General features: G+C 37.7%; 1 protein-coding gene across 2 annotated transcripts in view; it reads left to right on the forward strand.

Moving 5' to 3' along the window:
* ACER2 (alkaline ceramidase 2) overlaps window positions 1-19,699 on the forward strand; it is a 46,570-nt gene that overhangs the window by 21,957 nt on the left and 4,914 nt on the right. Inside the window, exons 5-7 of one of the 2 annotated variants that reach the window (XM_020967364.2) lie at window positions 4,383-4,520; window positions 9,600-9,787; window positions 10,274-15,562. In XM_020967364.2, coding sequence (XP_020823023.1) covers window positions 4,383-4,520; window positions 9,600-9,786 — 325 coding nt within the window. In that variant the 3' untranslated portion in view covers window position 9,787; window positions 10,274-15,562. Of the gene's footprint in view, window positions 1-4,382; window positions 4,521-9,599; window positions 9,788-10,273; window positions 15,563-19,699 lie in introns of those variants that run through there. The other variant, XM_020967365.2, reaches the window with a different exon arrangement.

The following is a 19,699-nucleotide window of genomic DNA, read 5'->3' on the forward strand; positions in this document are numbered from 1 at the left end:
CTGTACCTGTGTATTTTCATAGAGAATGAATTCTATGTCTGCCTTATAATAGTTTTTCACCTCTACCTCACAGAATCCCCATCTTCCTTCAAACCACCTTTTCCACAAAGCCTTTCCTGATCTACATAACTTCAAGTGCCCTTTCCCTTGTTTTTAACTATCTTGTAATACAGTTATCCCTTCCACATCTGGACTTTCCCCATTTTGATATATCATGGGTCAGTATAAGAAATCAAATGGGAATTTTTTGGGACTTTTGAGGAAGCTGTAGACCACACACAAAGGCCAGCAGACAACCCAGAAAAGAAAAAAACTCAGAAATGCATAAAATATGCATATAGTATCGTGTAACATGAACATATTTTATCTTTTAATACCATAATAATTCAGACTTCTTCTCTGGTCCAAAGAGAAGTCCAAAAAATTTTATGTGGATTTTCCAGATCAGGGGAGCACCACATCCCTAACCCTTTGCAATGTAGAAGGGATAATAGTATTTTTTATTTATTCCATATATAAGAACATCCCAAAAATCTTAGTGCAGTTTTAAGTTTTAGAAACTTTAGAAATACAAATGCTACAAACTTACAGAAAACCCAGAATTTGAAATTATTTCAAATTTCAAATGATTAAAATTTAACGTAACCATTGTCTTATGCTGTACGTTGCTCCAGTCAATTTTTTAATCTTTGTAGAGGCTTTCTTCAGCTGCGGCTCGGTGATCCTAGCTTTAAGATGGTTCAGAGAAGGAGATTTTGATATATACACGACAGTTTTAATGTGACCCCACAAGAAAATGTCTAATGGAGATAGGTAGACTGTGGTGGCCAAACGAGGGGCCTCCTCTGCTGATTCACTGGTCTGAGAAAGTATCATCCAGAAACTCAGACGCAATGCGTAATGACAGGGTATCCTGCCTGGTTAAAATTGAGTTTTAAAATTTATTATTGAAAATTCACAAAACTAAATGAAATTAAAGGAAATGTAAATAATTTGATTTCCACATGATATTTTTTGGAAGTTTGTAGCATTTATGCTTTGGAAGTTGTTAAAGCTTAAAACTTCACTGAGACTTTTGGGACACCCAGCATTTATATAAGTACACATTGTTTCATTAGAATGTAGTTTCCTTAAGAGCAGGAATATTCTTTTCATTTTTTTTGGTCTTCTTATCTCTAGCACCTAGAATAATGTCTGGCACCTAACTGTTGTTGTTCAGTGATGTCTGACTCTTCATGACCCCATGGACCATAGCATGTCAATACTGTCCATGGGGTTTTCTTGGCAAGTATATTGGATTGGTTTGTCATTTCCTTCTCTGGTGGATTAAGGGAAACAGAGGTTAAGTGACTTGCCCAGGGTCACACAGCTTCTAAGTGTCTGAGGTCAGATTTGAACTCGGGTCTTCCTGATTCCAGGTCCAGTGCTCTATCCATTAAGCCCCCTAGCTTCCTCCAGTTGGCACATAGTAGGGACTTCATAAATGTTTGAAGACTGATTCCAGCTCACAATCTATGCTCTATCATCCTATTTCTTACTGAGTCATGCTATACTTCAATTTAATTCAACAAGTATTTATTAATCACTTGTATGCACCAGGCACATTTGGGCAGCTAGATGGTACAATAGATAGAACACTGGGCCTGGAGTCATGAAGACCTGAGTTCAAATCTGCCCTCTGACACTTACTAGCTGTGTGACTCTGGGTGAGTCACTTAACACCTCAGTTCCTTGTCTATTAAATGGGGATGCGTTGGAGAAGGAAATGGCAAACCACTCCAGTATCTTTGCCAAGAAAACCCCATGGAATCATGAAGAGTCAAGACTGAAAGATTACAGTGTGCTGGGCACTGTACTCTAGGGTACAAAGAAAAAAAACAAGAATGCCTGCCCTCAAGGAGCTTATTCCCAAAGTGAGTGCAATTTTAGGCTATTAATTTTTTTTAACCAAATAGTGAATTCTTGTCCCCAAAGCTCAAGTCTTTATGTTTGTCAAACCTAAGATTGCCATAATCATTTACTACTGTGTATTGTCTGTCTACTCTGTGTCTGATCCACCTTTCTATTCCTTAGCTAATCCAGATAGTTTTGATTACCCCCTTATAATACAGTTTAAGATCTTGTACTGCTAATACTTCTTATTTTACTTTTTTTCCACTAATTTCTTTGATATTCTTTTTTTTTTTTGGGTAGGCAACGGGGTTAAGTGACTTGCCCAGGGTCACACAGCTAATAAATGTCAAGTGTCTACTCTGAGGCTGGATTTGAACCCAGGTCCTCCTGAATCCAGGGCCAGTGCTCTATCCACTGCGCCACCTAGCTGCCCCTTATCTATTTATCTATTCATTTATTTATTTATTTCTTATCTATTTATCTATCTATCTATCTATCTATCTATCTATCTATCTATTTATTTAATTATTTGTTTGTTTATTTATTTATTTTCTCTCTCTCTCTCTCTCTCTCTCTCTCTCTCTCTCTCTCTCTCTCTCATTTATTTATTTTAGGCAGTTGGGGTTAAGTGACTTGCCCAGGGTCACACAGCTAGTAAATGTCAAGTGTTTGGTCTGAGACCAGATTTGAACTCAGGTCCTCCTGGTTTCAGGGCTGGTGCTCTATCCACTGTGCCACCTAGCTGCCCCTGTTTCTTTGATATTCTTGACTTTTCTTTCTTCCAAATGAATTTTGTTATTATTTTTTCTAAAAACAAAATAATTTTTTTGGTATTTTATTTGGAATGACATTGAATAGGTAGATTAGTTTAGGTAGAATTGTCACTTTTATTGTATTGGCTCTGCCCACTCAGAAACAATTACTATTTCTCCATTTATTTAAATCTGACCTTATTTGTATAAAAAGTATTTTATAATTATAAAATGTTCATGTCATTCCTGGGTTTGTCTTGGTAGGTGTACTCCCAGGTATTTTATGCTGTCCATGGTTATTTTAAATGGCATATCTTTTACTATTTCTTGCAGGGTTTTGTTGGTGATATATAGACATGCTTATGATTTATGTGGATTTATTTCATATGCTGCTTTGCTAAAATTATTAATTGTTTCAACTAGCTTTTTAGTTGAATTTCTAGGATTTTCTAAGTATATCATCCTATTGTTTGCAAAAAGAGATAGTTTGCCCACCTCTTTGCCCATTTTGGTTCCTTCAATTACTTTTTCTTCTCTTATTGGTATTGCTAGCATTTCTAATATGGTATTGAATAATATCAGTGATAATGGACATTCTTGTTTCATTCCTGATCCTATTGGGAAGGCTTCTAGTTATCCCCATTACAAATAATGTTTATTGATAATTTTAGGTAGTTGCTTCTTATTTTAAGGAAAAATTCATTTATACCATTATTGTTATTGTTATAATTATTATTATTATTATAGTGTCCTGAATGAGACCCTAGCAAGGGGAGAGACTGGAGTTCGTTCCTCATTATTGCTATATATATCGTATAAAAACTGAAAAGTGAGAAAGCCAAATAGATGTAATCCTGTCCATTGCCAAGCCTCCCAGTTTCTGATTCAGAGTTAGTCTTAAATATATATATGTATATACATACACACATATGTTGCAATATATATTCAATATATACGGAAATACATTAATTGAAATACACACATACGTATGTAGGCAGTTAGGTGTTACAGTGCTGGGCTTGGAGATAGGAAGATTCATCTTCCTGAGTTCAAATCTGGCCTCAGACACTTCCTAGCTGTGTGACCCTGGGCAGGTTGCTTAACCTTGTTTGCCTCAGTTTCCTCATCTGTAAAATGAGCTAGAGAAGGCAATGGCAAACCATTCCAGTATCTTTGCCAAGAAAACCCCAAATGAGGTTACAAAAAGTTGGACATAAATGAAATGACTAATACACATACGTACATACGTATGTATATATTTCAAGTAATGTGAAAGAATAGCTTAAGCCTATAACACTCAGTTGGAAATCCTAGTCTTAAATGCTAGGATAACTATAGTTCTGCATTCAGACTTACTTTAATAGAATTTTTGCTGGCAGATCTTTCTGAAAATGTTCCTAACTTTCCAACTAGAATGGGAATATTGTAACTGTTTCTCACAAGCAGCTCCAGAAACTGCAGGGAAATCCTTTGAGAGTTCCGAGTCTGTCAGTAACCTTGTGAAGGGAAAAGAGAACTAAAAAAGAGCCGACACATCTCACTACAATGATGGGAATTGAGGTTTTTTTCCCTATGAATTAATTACGGCTAAAACATCGGCAGTCAAAATCTCCATTAATCTATTCAGTCTAATCAAAAGGCATTTTGTTATCTTCCATATAGATATGATCATAGCAGCCACAACTAGGAGGGATGGTGTCTTACCTTTTGAAAAGCTATCTTTTTTTTCTCCCCCAGGTGTGACAATGTGCGGGTGTATAAACTCGGCCTCTTTTCCGGTCTTTGGTGGACTCTCGCTCTCTTCTGTTGGATCAGTGACAGGGCCTTCTGTGAACTCTGGTCTTCTTTCAACTTCCCCTATCTTCATTGTGTATGGTAAGTCTCACTTAGGTCAAGTTGGCTATGCCCATTTTTGGAACCTTTCTGCCATGTTTTCACTTTCTTCCAAGGAAGCAGAATGGAATAACTGACCCATTTCCTAAGCCAGATATACAACAGTTTCGGCAGCAACAGGAAGTCATGTAAATAGCAGTATGGACCCAAGGGATCAGGCCTAGCCAAAAAGGAACTAAAAAAAACCCCAACAACAAAGAGGCAGCTAGGTGGTGAAGTAGATAGGACACTGGCCCTGAAGTCAGGAGGATCTGAGTTCAAATCGGACCTCAGATACTTGACACGTACTAGCTGTGTGATCCCAGGAAAATCACTTAACCCCAATTGCCTTGCTTAAAAAAAAATCAAAACAATGCATGCCTGTGGTCACAATTCAAGGGCCTTAAAATGGGGGTAGGATGCAGAAGTTCTGAGTTTCATTTACCTTCTGACAAATTGTAAAAGTACAAAAATGCTAACCCACAATATGAGATTTAGATAGAGTATGAATTGTACTGCTCCTTGGTTAGACCTTCAGGAAAGTGCTCTGCTTGAGTAGAATCCACTCCTTCTGTAGTACATAAATGACCCATCTGAGGTCTGACTTCTTACCACTAATTAATAAGTATGACTACTGTGAAATCATACCAGCTAGAAGGAATCTTAGAGGTATTTTAACCCAAATCTCTCATTTTATAGGTGAGGAAACTGAGGTCCTGAAAACTTAAATGATTTCCCCAAGGTCATATATCTGTTTAGTAACAGAATCAGGATTAAAACCCAATAATGGGGAAAGCAATGGAGAAATATTGATTACTATAGGGATGAAGGTAGAGTTTTCCCCATGGAAGTCTCTGGCCATCAACCCAGAAGAATCCTTTTTCACTTGCAAGTGAGCTTTTTTGATTGGAAAAATGTGACAGGTACTAATAGAAAAAATCCAAAAGTTATTATTCAAGAACATAATGGAATGAGATTATGGTTGGGAGATGGTGCAGATATTAGGATATTCTTAAACTACATAAAATTACATACAAACTTAGATCAAAGTTTTTTGAAGGATTTTCGTGATGGACAAGGCAAGATGGTCATTCAGTAACAAAAAATTTCCAAAAAAAAATCCCACATATGGTGAGAATTTCTATGTTGGCTTACCTCAGAGAACAAGAAAAGTTTTCCTAACCCTAAGATACTACTAGTATGTCTCAAATAACCATCAAAGAAATTTTAGTTTATCCTGTGCCTGCTGTAATGATCATCACTGTCAGCCACTTCACATAGCTCCAGTCACCACAGAACTTTTTTCTCCTTTTAGGATACCTCAATATCTCTCTTTTTTATTAATTTATTTTTAGTTTTCAACAATTGCTTCCATAAGCTTTTGAGTTTTAAATTCTTCTCTTCCTCCCTCCCCAAGACGGCATGCAATCTGATATAGGCTCTACATATACATTCCTATTAAACATATTTTCACTTTAGTCATGTTGTGAGGAAGAATGAGAACCAATAGGAGAAACCACAAGAAAGAGGAAACAAAACAGAACAAAAAAAAAGAGCAACGAGTATGCTTCGGTCTGCATTCAAACTCCATAGTTCTTTCTTTAGATGTGGATTGCATTTTCCATCTTGAGACTTTTGGAGAAGTCTTGGATCCTTGCATTGCTGAGAAGAGCTGAGTCTATCAAAGTTGGTCATTACACAATGTGGCTCTTACTGTGTACAATGTTTTCCTGGTTCTGCTCACTTCACTCAGCATCAGTCCATACAAGTCATTCCAAGTTTTTCTGAAGTCTAACATTTTTTTAAGTTATAGAAAAAATAGCAAAAAAAAATCTACTAGGGTACCTGATCCAATCTAAACACAGAATACTCAATACTTTTTACATCTCAAGTATTCAAATCAAAAACAAAGGACCTATGAAGGAAGATGCTATCCACCTCCAGAGAAAGAATTGTTAAATAGAAGTATGCATAGTATGGTTTTACACGTGTGTATATATAGTTATTGGTATCTTTTGTTTTATATCTCCTTTATTTCCCATTGCATCCCTCCCTCTACCACTTCCCTTTATAACAAACAATAAAAAAAGAGGAAGAAAAAAATTCAGCAAAACTAATCAATTATATTGAAAAAAGTCTGATATGATATGCATTTTCCACACCCACAACGGAGAAAGGGAAGATGTCACCTCATGTGTCTTCTTTGGGACCAAACTTAGTCATTATAATTTCACATCATTTGATTTTGATTGTGTTGATTATATTATTCTTTCCATGTTTATTGTTGTTATCATTCGCATACAGGTTTTAATATAAGAGACAGGAACTATTTCCTTTTCATTTGGTTTATAACCATTTATCTTCCCTTTGAAGCCACCATTGCCCTCTCAAGTTTGTTTCACTATCAAAGATAATCTGTGTACAAATGATACTTCACTTTGTGATTATTTAGGTACTAGTATGTCTGGAGAGGCAATATGGTTTAATGGATAGAGGGTTGGTCTTGGAGTTGGAAAGACCTGGATTCAAATCCTGTCTCTGCCATATATTGGCTGTGTGATCATGAGCAGATCATGTAACCTCTCTGTGCCTCATTTAACTTTACAGATGAATGAATTAATGAAAGAATGAATGAATGAATGGATTCTATTATAAGACTATAAGTTGCAGATCAGACAGCTGGTTTGCATTGGTAGAGGGAATTTCTTCACTGGGATTTCCTAATATCAATGGAAATACAGGTTTAGTTAAAACAAAAAAAATTATACCTGAGCCAAAGAATGTAAAACACCAACACACCACCACTAAACTGCTATGGAAATTTAACCAGTTTAAAGCAATGTCTGTGGAGAGTCATAGAGGCTAGACAGCTGGCCTGGGAGTCAGGAAGACCTGAATTCTAGACCTGCCTTTGACACAAACTATCTGAGTGGTCATGGGCAATTCACATAATCTCTCAATGTCTCCAGATAACTCTGTAAGATTTAAAATTACCCTAGGTGAGTTGCTAACATGATAGAAGCGCCTGGGTGGCGAAGTGGATCGACTGATGGGTCTGCAGTCAAGACCTGAGGTCAAATTTGGCCTCAGACACTTACTCTCTGGGTGACCCTGGGCAAGTCACTTAAGCATTGTCTGCCTCAGTTTCCTTTACTGTAATACTGGGATAATAATAGCACCTAGCTCACAGGGGTTCTTGAGGATCAAGGGAGATAATATTTGTAAAACATTTAGCACAGTGCCTGACATATTATAGATATTTAATAAATGCTTTAAATGTTTTATTGATGCCTTTTCTTTCCTTCATATAATCTACATTCCAGTAACTCCCTACCCTGCTTTGTTGAGACAAACACATGCTGTATCTAAAAATGTATGCCCTATTCATCACCTATGAAAGAAAAGTTTATTGATGACTTTTGCTTTCACATCACTATCATTTCTGGATGTCTCCTTTCCCTGCCCCCAGAATTGAATCCTTAGTTGTAATTTTGTTACCCTGGAACCATCTGAAAAATTGAGCAAAAACAACCAAATGTAGCAATCTGACAATGTAGCATCTAACAATACATGCAATGTTTTACCCTTGTCCCTGTCTCTGTGGAGAGGAGGTAGGGTGTATTTTATCTGGTCTTTGAGACTATTATGATTTTTCAGTTATTCAGAGTTTGGCTTTCTTTTAGTGATTTAAAAAAATTGTATTTCTGGAATCATCACACATGTTGTTCCCAAAGTTTTCAAGATATAAATGTTTAAAATTGCACAAGACACACACACTCTCTCTCTCTCTCCCTCTCTCCCTCCTTCCCTCTGTGTCCTCCTCTCCCTCCTTCCTCTTTCTCTCTTTCCCTCTTTCCCTCTCCACTTCTCCCTCTCCTTTTCGCCCTTTCTCTCTCTTTCTCTCTCTCTCCACACACAAACACAGAACATGTATACATACATATGTACATACATACATACATTATCTCATGTATATGTATATATGGACATTCATTCATATTTGTGTATACATGCATATACACATAAACATACATATGCATATACATCCATATATGAGACAGTGTCCCAAAAGTGTGTTGGTTTACCTCACCCTACGTATGATGCTTCCTACATTTCTCTGAATTCCTCACATTTGTCATTTTTTACTGGTCAGTAATGTTCTATTATGTTTGTATAACATTATTTATTTAGCAGGTCTACAGATAATGAACATTCATCTTGTTTCCAGGCCTTTTTTATCCCCAAAAGGACTTGCTGTGAGTAGTTGGATATATATTAGACCTGTGTTTATATCTATGACCTCCTTGGAAAGTGAATCATGGGGTTAAAGGCTATGATGAGTCTAATTACTTCTTTTTTTAAGCATAATTCCAAATTGTTATCCACAATGGTTAAACCTATTCACAGCTGTACCAACAATGTATGATACTGTCTTTTCATAGCTCTTCCAACCTGATTATTCCTATTTTTGTTCATCTTCGAAAATAGGTCTATTTATGTTATTTATATTGTTTATTTTAAAGGGCCATGAAAACACTCAGAGCTCCTAGAATAAAGGTCTTTTCTAAATGTTTATGGTATTTAAAAACAAGTGGCTTTCTTTAAACATGGTTGTGTCTTGAGACATAGATATGAGGCAACTACTTCATTTACTGGTAGGTCTGCTATAAAAGCAGCCGTACTCAGCTCATTTCCCTCCTCTCACAGCCTCTATTTTCAAACTCTTGTGACTCAGTCTTGGTCCCCTCTCTTCACATGATTTAGCCTCCCTGTTTTAGAATTAGTTCCTGTTACAGAGAATAAATGAGTCACTCTCAGTGTACAGCATGAGAAAAGTTGGCCCTGAACAGGTCAGGGTTCTCCAGCTATGTAGGAGAGCTGTAACTTCATCCCCTTTGAATGAAGAGGGACCAGAGCAGGTAATTACACTCTCAAACAAGGAATAGAGGAACAAGTCGGCCAGAAATGGCAATGGTGTTCTAGATCAAGCTTTTTCAGGGAACTTCAGTCAATCATCAAACCTTTATTAAGTGCCTAATATTGTAGCTGATGCTGGGGTTTATGGCTTTATCTGTTTTTCAGGCACATCCTCATCTGTCTGGCTGCCTATCTGGGTTGTGTCTGCTTTGCATACTTTGATGCTGCCTCCGAGATCCCAGAGCAAGGTCCTGTCATCAAATTCTGGCCCAGTGAAAAATGGGCCTTCATTGGAGTCCCTTATGTCTCCCTCCTGTGCGCCAACAAGAAATCTCCGGTCAAGATCACATGATGTAAAGTTCAACGGCTCTTGATTTTTCCTATTTATTTTTCCTCACTTACTGTGCTTGGTTGATGATGGTGAGAGCCAGGGAGACTTGAATCTGTCTCTTTTTATCTGTTTGGGTTTTTTTTACTCCTGTGTATTTGAAACTCGCAAGGGTTCAACTGTGTACAGTAAGAAATGCACTTTTTTTTTCTTTAAGAAATGCATTTTTTTCCTTTCCCTTGGAGAGGAGGAAGATGGATTTTGGTGTTTTGTTTTGTTTTTGAGACTGAAAATGCTTACAAGTAGAATTTTGACTGGCCCTGAGTTTAGCTTCTTCAGGCTTTAATTTTAGATGCCCATTATCCTTACTACTGGCTCATGAATCTTAAAACACTGTGATGGTAGTATGTCTTGTTAGACCAAAGCAATAGACTGACAAATCCTGGGGAGGAATGTTTGTTAAATGCAGACCTTCCCTCTTCTCTCTCCCACCCACATATTATCTTTTCAGAACTCTTGTGGTTGGAATCGACAAGCAAACGTAGTTGGACTAAACCTCCATCTTTGTTCCAGAGATTTTCATTGGTGGAAAACTGGCCATGGATATGAAGGGCTCGTGGAAGAATATTTTTTAATGCAAATCTCACAAAATCTAGGCTTTAAGTAAGGTTAGAAGTTATTTTTCTATTATTTATGCTGAGAGTCCTAGATTCATCTTCTATATTTGGGCAAAATTAATGAGGAGACAGTTGCCATCATCAAACCATCCTTTAAAATGAGCACTACTTTTTTTCATTATCCCCCCCCCTTTTTTTTTATTCCTTTCCCCCAGCTCATAATACACTGATAAGAAAAGCTGTAGAATCATAGAACAGTAGAAAAGCAAAGGGAATAGAATTATAGAATGTTAGAGTCTGAAGGTATCTTAGCTGGATTGTTGGAGCGGAAAGGATCCCAGAGGTGGGGTCAAAAGATCGGCTTTTGAATCCTGGTTCTTCTACTTTTATTAGCTGTGTGACCCCAAGTAAACCACTAACCTCTCTGGCTCTTAGTTTCCTCCTGTATAAGGCAAGGACGATAGTTTTAGATAAGGTTCACTCTGGACTTGAAATCTTAGGAGCCTATGAGATCATTTAGTCCAATCCCTTCATCTTATAGATAGGAATAATAGATATGTACCATGCAGTGTAGTACAGTAGCTTTACTATTTGCCAGGCTGCCAAAAGCCCAGCTGTAACTTTGGTGGCAGTTTTACCGCCCTTTCTTGGGGAGGGGGGTATATTGACTGGCACAAACCCAGTGAAACTAAGCTCTGGTGATTTTTATATTGGGGTAACCTCTTAAGTGAAGCACAGAGTAACCTGAAATATTCTGAAATATCATACAATACCTTCGAGAGTCACTTTTAGGGGTCATCTTTAATTCTCCATACCACCTGAGTGTGGCAGTTTAGTTTGAAGACATCTTAGATGGATGGTTATAGTGGAAAGGATATCAGATGTGGGGTCAAAGGACACCAGATGTGGGCTTAAAGGACCTGGGTCTGAATCCTGGTTTTCCCATTTTTATGAGCTGTCTGACCCTTGGTAAGCCACTATCCTCTCTGGTCCTCTCTTTCCTCATCTGTAAAGTGAGGGTGTTGTTTTTGTTTTCAGTGTATTCTGGATTCTAACATATTACAAGACTCCCCATTACAACACTAGCTAGCTAGCAATAATAGATGTTTAATCAAGGCATCTATTAGATGTATTCAAAAGTAGCCCTAACTTGGCTTGTTCGTTCAGCATTACCAATACGCTGCTCTTTGAGTTCTTCAACTCCAAAAAGATTCTATGGACTCAGTTGCTCCCCTTCTTCACTGGGATGAATCAGGAACCAGCAGATGCCTGCAAATGTCTCTTGAATTCAAATCTGGCCTCAGACACTTACGAGCTGTGTGACCCTGGGCTAGTCACTTAACCCCTTTTGGCTCAGTTTCCTCATCTGTAAAGTAAGCTGGAGGGGCAGCTAGATGGCACAGTGGATAGAGCACCGGCCCTGGACTCAGGAGGACCTGAGTTCAAATCCGGCCTCAGACACATAATACTTACTAGCTGTGTGACCCTGGGCAAGTCACTTAACCCCATTGCCAAAAACAAAAAACAAAAACATAAAGTAAGCTGGAGAAAGAAATGACAAACCCCTTCAGTATGTCTGCTAAGAAAACCGCACATGGGGTCAACAAAGATGCAGACACACCGAACACAACACCAACAAGTGTCTACAAGGTCTATGGCACTGGTTGCTAACCTCAGGGATATTTTGTTTTCATTTCGCTGGAGTGTTTCTTACTTTGTCCATGACATTTCACTGTTGGGGGTTGGAGGAGGAAAGGAGGATTGTTATTTATCTTCTTTATAAGGTCAGAAAGCACTTTGTGTTGTCATAACACGTTTGAGTCCCAGGGAACTGGGTCATGGCATCTATTCATCAAGGTCAGTTGCTGCTGTTATTCTTGGAATTCATGTAGGATCCAAAGTTGTTGCCCTTGCAGGAGTTTAGGAGATTAAAAAGCACTTGGTGTTCCCGAATGGCAAATGGAGTCCATTGCCTTATTTTAATTGCTTGAGTGAAGCTGCTCTAAGAGTTTCAGAGACAAACGATTTGGAATTCTCTCTCAAACACTGGCTGCAGGTTGGCTTTCTGTGCCTACTTGCTGCCACACTTCAGGCCAAAGTCAGGAGTTCCTTGAAGGGGAACTTTCACAAGGTTTTTATCTGCTTATTTTGTTTCTTTCATGTCCAACCATTCTTCACTATCGAAACAGATAGAGATCTCCAAGGTATAGGAAGTATTTTCATTTTTCACAACTCTAGTTGGTTACTCCAAGGCAGTTCTCATGGGCATAAATACTGCCCATCTTCATGTCTCTGGACAATAAGTAAGGATAGGCTCCTTGTCTTAAGACCTGCTTATTTTATACTTAATGGATGGGAAGAAGGTTTGGGGAAGGGATATTTCTGAAATTGTTGCCTGGAAGCTCTGGATTCAGGCTTCCCCACCCCCAACCAAGACTAAATCTGTTGTCATCCTGATTTGGTAATTAATGGGAATTTTCAGAGCTCCCTTTGGAAATAGGGGTAGGGGGATAGAAAGAAAAACAAGCAATTTGATACCTGGGAGGTGTCGGGGGGGCTGATAGGTGAATGTTTGAATATTCCAGGAGTTTAGTGGGGTTGAAAATTCCGATGCTAGCTCCTGGGATCCTCCTTTTCCCTCTCCTTCTACAAGAGGCAAGTTGATTGTGTTAGGTCTGTCAAACTTGCTGTGCTTTGTTACAAGCAGAAACCATTGTTGATGGTGACCTGTTAAAGAGACCCAGGGCAAAAGCGAGGTCCATGGTCTCATGGTTAGTTATAGGTACTCACTCCATCCGTTAGTGATCACATCCCATCACTACCCTCCACACCTTTTCATTCCGTGTGACTCTTGTTCACGTCTTTCCATAAATGTATAGAGGACCCGCTCTGGCCTTTCTCTGGTTCTTTAATGTCTCAAGGATGCCTATGTCAGTGCTTGGGCTATGACCAGTCCATGTCTCTTTCTTTGTTATATGTATCTCTGATGATATTAGGGTTATAGGGTCATAGATTCAGAGCTGCAAGGGATATCGCAAGTCAAACCTACTATTTATTTAAAAATTATATTTATGTCGTTACCTCTTATTTGTCTGTTTATTCATAGTAGTAGATTTCTTTCATGGTTGGTAGTTAGTTCATCCTTTGGCATAAATGAAACAAATAGGTATGAGATTCCTTTTTTTAAAAAATGAAATTCTTTTTAAAAATAGCTTTTGAATTGCACTGTGTTTATCTAAGTTCCTTAGATTCTAAGATCACTAGGTTTTAAGACTTATTACTGAACTTCCCTTTCAAGATGGGGTTAGTATGAACTGAGCCTAAAAAGAAAATTCAGCTTAGATTTATCCTTCTGGCTCCATTGGATATAATAATTAAAGAATCCCTTAGAATCAAATCTTCGAGAGGTTTTCTCTGACATTTTATCAAATGATGTGCAATCATGAATATATTTTTAAATGGCACAGGTGAAGATTTCAGTATTCAAGAACTATGTTGTGACAATTTTTTTTGACACAGCTGGTAAACTTTTATTTCAGGCAGAATTTGTACAGAATCCAAAGTAGATGGCCCAACAAGTGTTGGAATTTGAGATGTAAAAAGCATTACATATTCTGTGTTTAAACTGGGTCAGGTACCCACCCTAGTAGGTTTTTTTTGCTTTTTTTTGTAACTTTAAAAAAATGTTGAACTTTGGAATTAGAAATTGTTCCTTGTCCTTTATACTGAGGTGTTCTAAAAGGAGAAAGAAGTTCTGTGGTGACAGGAGCTATGTGAAGTGGCTGATGGTGATGAGTATTACAGTGTTCACAGTTAAGGATAAACTGAAATTTCTATGATGGTTGTTTGAGACATTCTAGTATCTTAGGCTTAGGAAAAATTTTCTTGTTCTCTGAGGTAAGCCAACATAGACATTCTTATTGTATGCAGGATTTTTTTGGGGAAAATTTTTTGTTACTGAGTGACCATCTTGCCTCGTCCATCGTGAAAATCCTCCAATCCTCCTAAGTGTCACTGAATACTTGCTTTATTATGTTTTTCAGGTATTTGCTCTTTTTCTGTTGTTGATACAGCATGCCCAAAGCATCTAGAACACAGAACATTATATAAGATACCTTAGGGAGCAACCTTATCTGACCCCTTCTTTTTCCAGAGGAGAGGGAAAGATTTGTCTCCAAGGTCAGATGGTGAATTAATGGGAGAATTTAGAGAAGAATCTAGGTCTTCTGTTTCCCAGACCAGTGTTCTGCCATTTTCCTTGCTTATTCGACTCTTGGTGCTAGAGCTCTGATTTTATAAATCCTTTTCTGACTATGCCCAGTCATGAAATAAAACCATCATGTAGCAATCAGGTTTATACACTTACTGTATCTATAGGGCTGGTGAGGGCTAAAGCTTATTCTGACAAAACCACCCGGAGTATGTTATTTCCAAAACAAAGTTTGGACCTTTCAATACAAGGGCTTTATCTGGGTGCTATCAAATTCAACTTAGAAGCCATATTAACCAGCTGAATTCTTTTTATAAATGTTTCCTACAGACTTTCACTAATATCTCTTACTGTTTGAGCAGTTTGTCTTTCATATATTTGCTAAACCAGCCTTTTCACATTTTTGTATTTGTAATATGTAATCAAAGAGAACACATTATTCTTAGATGTGTAAGTCATTCTTTTGCTAGAGTCCTATGGAAACGGAAATGTGTCTAATGTGGTAGTAAGCATTCTCCCTCACCTTGGGGGGAAGAGTCATACTTTTTACAGTCTAGCTGTTGCACTTTATGCTTTGAATTTTATAGCTGTCTTTTCATATAAAAACCACAAATGGTATTTTCTGTATTTGAGTGAATATAATGTGTACCTCTGTGGTTCCATCACAACTTCTGTAATACCTGTAGTGAAAATGAGTTTAATGAATTAAGGCATAGTACCTGTGGTGATCCAGTTAGGGGAATCATTGAGATTTCTTTCAAGAACTGTGAAACTAATACATCTATTTTTGGAGATAAATATTTTCAACATAAATCATCTCTATATAATTAATTAAACTGTTATAATTCTACCCCATGGATTTAAAACATCTCAAATGTTTTGCTATGTTTTGGTTTTGCCTAATCCATCTGCAAAGAATGGATTATGTTTTATATTATTAAATTACTTTAGAAAAAAAAATCTATGCCTAACTCTTCATTTGTTTTATTTGCCTGTAAATGAAAGAAATTATAATATTAATTGATATATGACTTAGATGAATCTTGCCTGGACTATCGCAAAGCTTTGTCATTGGTTTCCCTGCCTGAAGTCTCTCCCCATGCCAATCTATTCTCTACTTAACATGTATCATGGCGATTTTTAAAAAAGGTGGGCCTGACCATGTCACCCCCAGCTCAAGAAGCTCCGGTGGCTTTCTGTTACCTTACACGTCAAATATAAACAAATAGAAAATATAAAGAACATGTAAAGCTCTTCAGAACCTGGATCCTTCCTTCTTTCCCAACTTTCTTACACCCTTACTCCTCTTGATGTACAGTCCAGTTGCACTGGCCTATCTATGTGCAGTTCCTGGAACATAGCACTCCATTTTCCTTTTTTAATGCCTTTATACTGCTGGTCCCTCCAAGACTGGAATGCTCTACCCTCTCATCTCCACCTCTTAAATTCCCTGGCTTCCCTCAGGACTTACTCAGCTCAAATCCCACCTACTGGAGTGAAGAAACAAGGATCTTCTCAGAACCTTAAGGTGTTTCAGGGTCATAGATAAAAAGTTAAATAAGGTAGATGGGGGGCTTGGGCTGGTTTTGATAGTCTTAGAAGACTGAAATGGGAGAGATAGGGGACTGGATGGAGAAGGAAACTGCTGTCTCACATGAGAAAGGTGCATGAAATGAAGAGTATTCAAACATGGAGGAAGGGGCAAGGGGAGCAGATGTCCCATGAACCTCACTTTCGCCTGAACCAGATAAAGGAAGGCTACACACACACACACACACACACACACACACACAAAACTGTGTTATAGAAATGCATTCAACTTAATAGGGAAATAGGTGAGGACAGGGAGAAGGGAGAGATAAAGTAGAATAGATAAGGTACTATTTATCAGCAAAACTAAATCCGATGTATGAGGAGGGAATGTGAAGGGTCTGAGAATAATAGGAAGGAAAAATTAAAAACCTGTGATGGGGTAGGGCAAAGGGAAGAGACAACAGGGTAGAAACAGACTGCCTTATTTACAGACCACACGTGTTGGAGAAACATCTCTTTTTACCACCTTCTGATTTGTAAAGAGGGGATGGGAGCAAGGAGAAGGAAAAGGACAAGAAGACAGGATGGAAGAAAATATACAATTAACCATCATAACTATAAATGTGGATGAGATCCACTCAATCATAAAGCAGACCATGATAGCAGAGTAGATTAGAAAGCAGTTCACAGATGTAAAATGAAGAGCTAGAACAGAATCATTTCCAGATGAACCCCAAAAAATCAGAGTGAGCAATCATGATTTCAGACAAGGCTACAGTCAATTTAGTGAATTTACATAAAAAAAGAAAAGCTGGGAAGCTATATAAAGACACCAGAGATAACATAAATATCAATACTTAATATTTATGCACTGAACAACACAGCATCCAAATACTCAAAGCAAAATTCATTGGATTGCAAGGAGAAGTAGACAGTGAAATTATAATAGTGGGGGATCTCAATGTGCCCCCCTTTTATTCTAGAAGTTAAGAACTTTAATAGAACTTTAGAAAAAATAGAGATGATAGATCTCTGGCAATTACCAAATGGGAATAGAAAGGAATGTATATGCTTCTCTTTCAGGCACAGTATCTTTATAAAAACTGACTGTATCAGGTTATAAAGATATCGTAAAAATGCAGAAAACCAGACATATTAAACACCATTTACTGATCACAACAAAGGGCATTTGAAGAAAGAATGAAAAATTAATTGGAGACAAAATTACTTAATTCTAAAGAATTGGTGGGTCAAAGAGAAAATGACAGAAACAACAATAACTAGCATTCACTTCGTGCTTACTATGTGCCAGGTACTGTGCTAAGCACTTTACAATCATTATTACATTTGATCTCACTGCAACCCTGGGAGGTAGGTGTTATTATTATTACTCCCATTTTACAGATGAGAAAACTGAGGCAAATAGAGTTTAAGGGACTTGCCCAAGGGCACATAGGTATTAAGTTTCTGAGGGTGGATTTGAAGTTCTGTCTTCCTAATTCAGAGGCAGCTAGGTGTCATGGTGGATAGAGCACCCAGCCTGAAGCCAAGAAGACCTGAGTTCAGATCTGGCCTCAGATACTAGCCCTGTGATCCTGAGCATGTCACTTCACCCTGTTTGCTTTAGTTTCCTCATCTGTAAAATGCACTGGAGAAGGAAATGGCAAACTACTCCAGTACCTTTGTCAAGAAAACCCGAAATGGGGTCATGAAGAGTTGGACACAACTAAAAAAATGACCAAATTAATGACCCATTCCACTCAGCTATATTTTAAAATTTTTGAGTGGGAATGGGTTGGCTAAAGAATAAAAGCATAAATAAAAGCAAAGAAAAATAGAAGACCCCAGAGATAACATAAGTACCAATAATATTTATGCATTGAGCAACATAGTATCCAAATACTTAAAAGAAAGTTCATTGAATTGCAGAGAGAAGTAGACACTGAAATTATAATAGTGGGGGAGCTCACTGTACCCCCCCTTTAACTTAGAAGTTAAGAACTTTAGTAGAACTTTAGAAAAAATAGAGATGATAGAACTCTAATAAAATAAATTTAATAAAATAAAAATAAAAGTATAAAAGTTTAGAGTGTACAAAATTATCAAGTCCGGATATAAAGATTGTAACACTAAGATAGAACATTTCAGATGTATACAGGCCAGGTCAGTCACCATCTACTTATCTGGAAAACAATTGGTTTCATTCTCTTCTCCTTTCACCCTTAAGTGGGACCTAGCATCTGTATAGGTGTTTCCCACATAGGGGAGAAACTCACTTATGCTCCCTGGCCCATGTTCCTGAATGCCCCTAGCAACAGCCTCTCAGCTGAATTTAAATGAATAGCTAAGAACAAAACAACTTACTCATTTGATTCCTAATAGGTTTGTCTCCCCTGTCCTAAAAACAAACGGCTCCTCCATGAAGCACCTGCTATGATGACATCATCATTATAACAATAACAACAATGTGGGAAAATTGCTGACAAATCTTTATATGAAACTGCAGACCTCAAAGTATCCTGGAAAACTCCACCAGTATACTCTATTGGAACCAGACCATTTATCACAGACCAATCCGTTGCTATGATCACCCAGACATAACACTGAGACATAAAAACTTAAGAATAGTGTTTTAAATAGATGTTGCCGTGCCAAATACGCAACCTTCAAGCCACATGTAATGAAAAGCTTTCAAAACACAGAGACCTAGCAAAAGAAAGGGAAGCTGGAGGGGCAGTGGATAGAGCACTAGGCTTAGAATCAGGAAGACTCCTCTTTCTGACTTCAAATCTGGCCTCAGACACTTAGGAGCTGTGTGACCCTGGGCAAGTCACTTAACCCTGTTTGCCTCAGTTTCTCATCTATAAAACGAGCTGGAGAAGGAAATGGTGAACCACCCCAGTACCCAAATGGGGTCACGGAAGAGTCAGACGTGACTGAAACAACCTAACAACGCAACAACTACAACAAAAGCAAAGGAGATCAAAATCCTGTGGGAAAAGGATGAGGCGCATGATATCTCTTGACCTGTCTGCTACTGCAGTTATTTCAAGGATGCTTTTGGTGAGCTTATAGAAGATGACTTACATCCTACACTTTTTATTCAGTTATTTTATCACCTGTGCCAATACTCCAGAGAATTCTAAATATGAAAGGATAAGAGTAAAATAGCAATTTGTCTCAAGACCATTTCTATCTGAATCCAATCGAAAAATTAAGAATAAATTATTATATATTAATAGAAGGTAATGTAACCCATGTTTCACATGTCTTTTTGTTTATTTTTTTTGGCGAGTCAGTGGGGTGAAGTGACTTGCCCAGGGTCACACAGCCAGTAAGTGTCAAGTGTCTGAGGCCAGATTTGAACTCACATGTCTTTTTAACCAACCTACTATAGGACCAACATTGTACCATGAAGAAATGAGGAAATTCAAAGAAGCACGAAAGGATTTGTATTAACAGATGTACAATGAAGTAAGCAGAACCAGGAAAATAATTCATATGATGACGAAAGCATTGTAAGTGTATAGTAAATGCTTTTTCACTCATTCATTTTTTTCATAGCTATGATCAACAT

The sequence above is a fragment of the Phascolarctos cinereus genome, unplaced genomic scaffold (assembly GCF_003287225.1).
Source record: "Phascolarctos cinereus isolate Bilbo 61053 unplaced genomic scaffold, phaCin_HiC Scaffold_4;HRSCAF=312, whole genome shotgun sequence".
NCBI lineage: Eukaryota > Metazoa > Chordata > Mammalia > Diprotodontia > Phascolarctidae > Phascolarctos > Phascolarctos cinereus.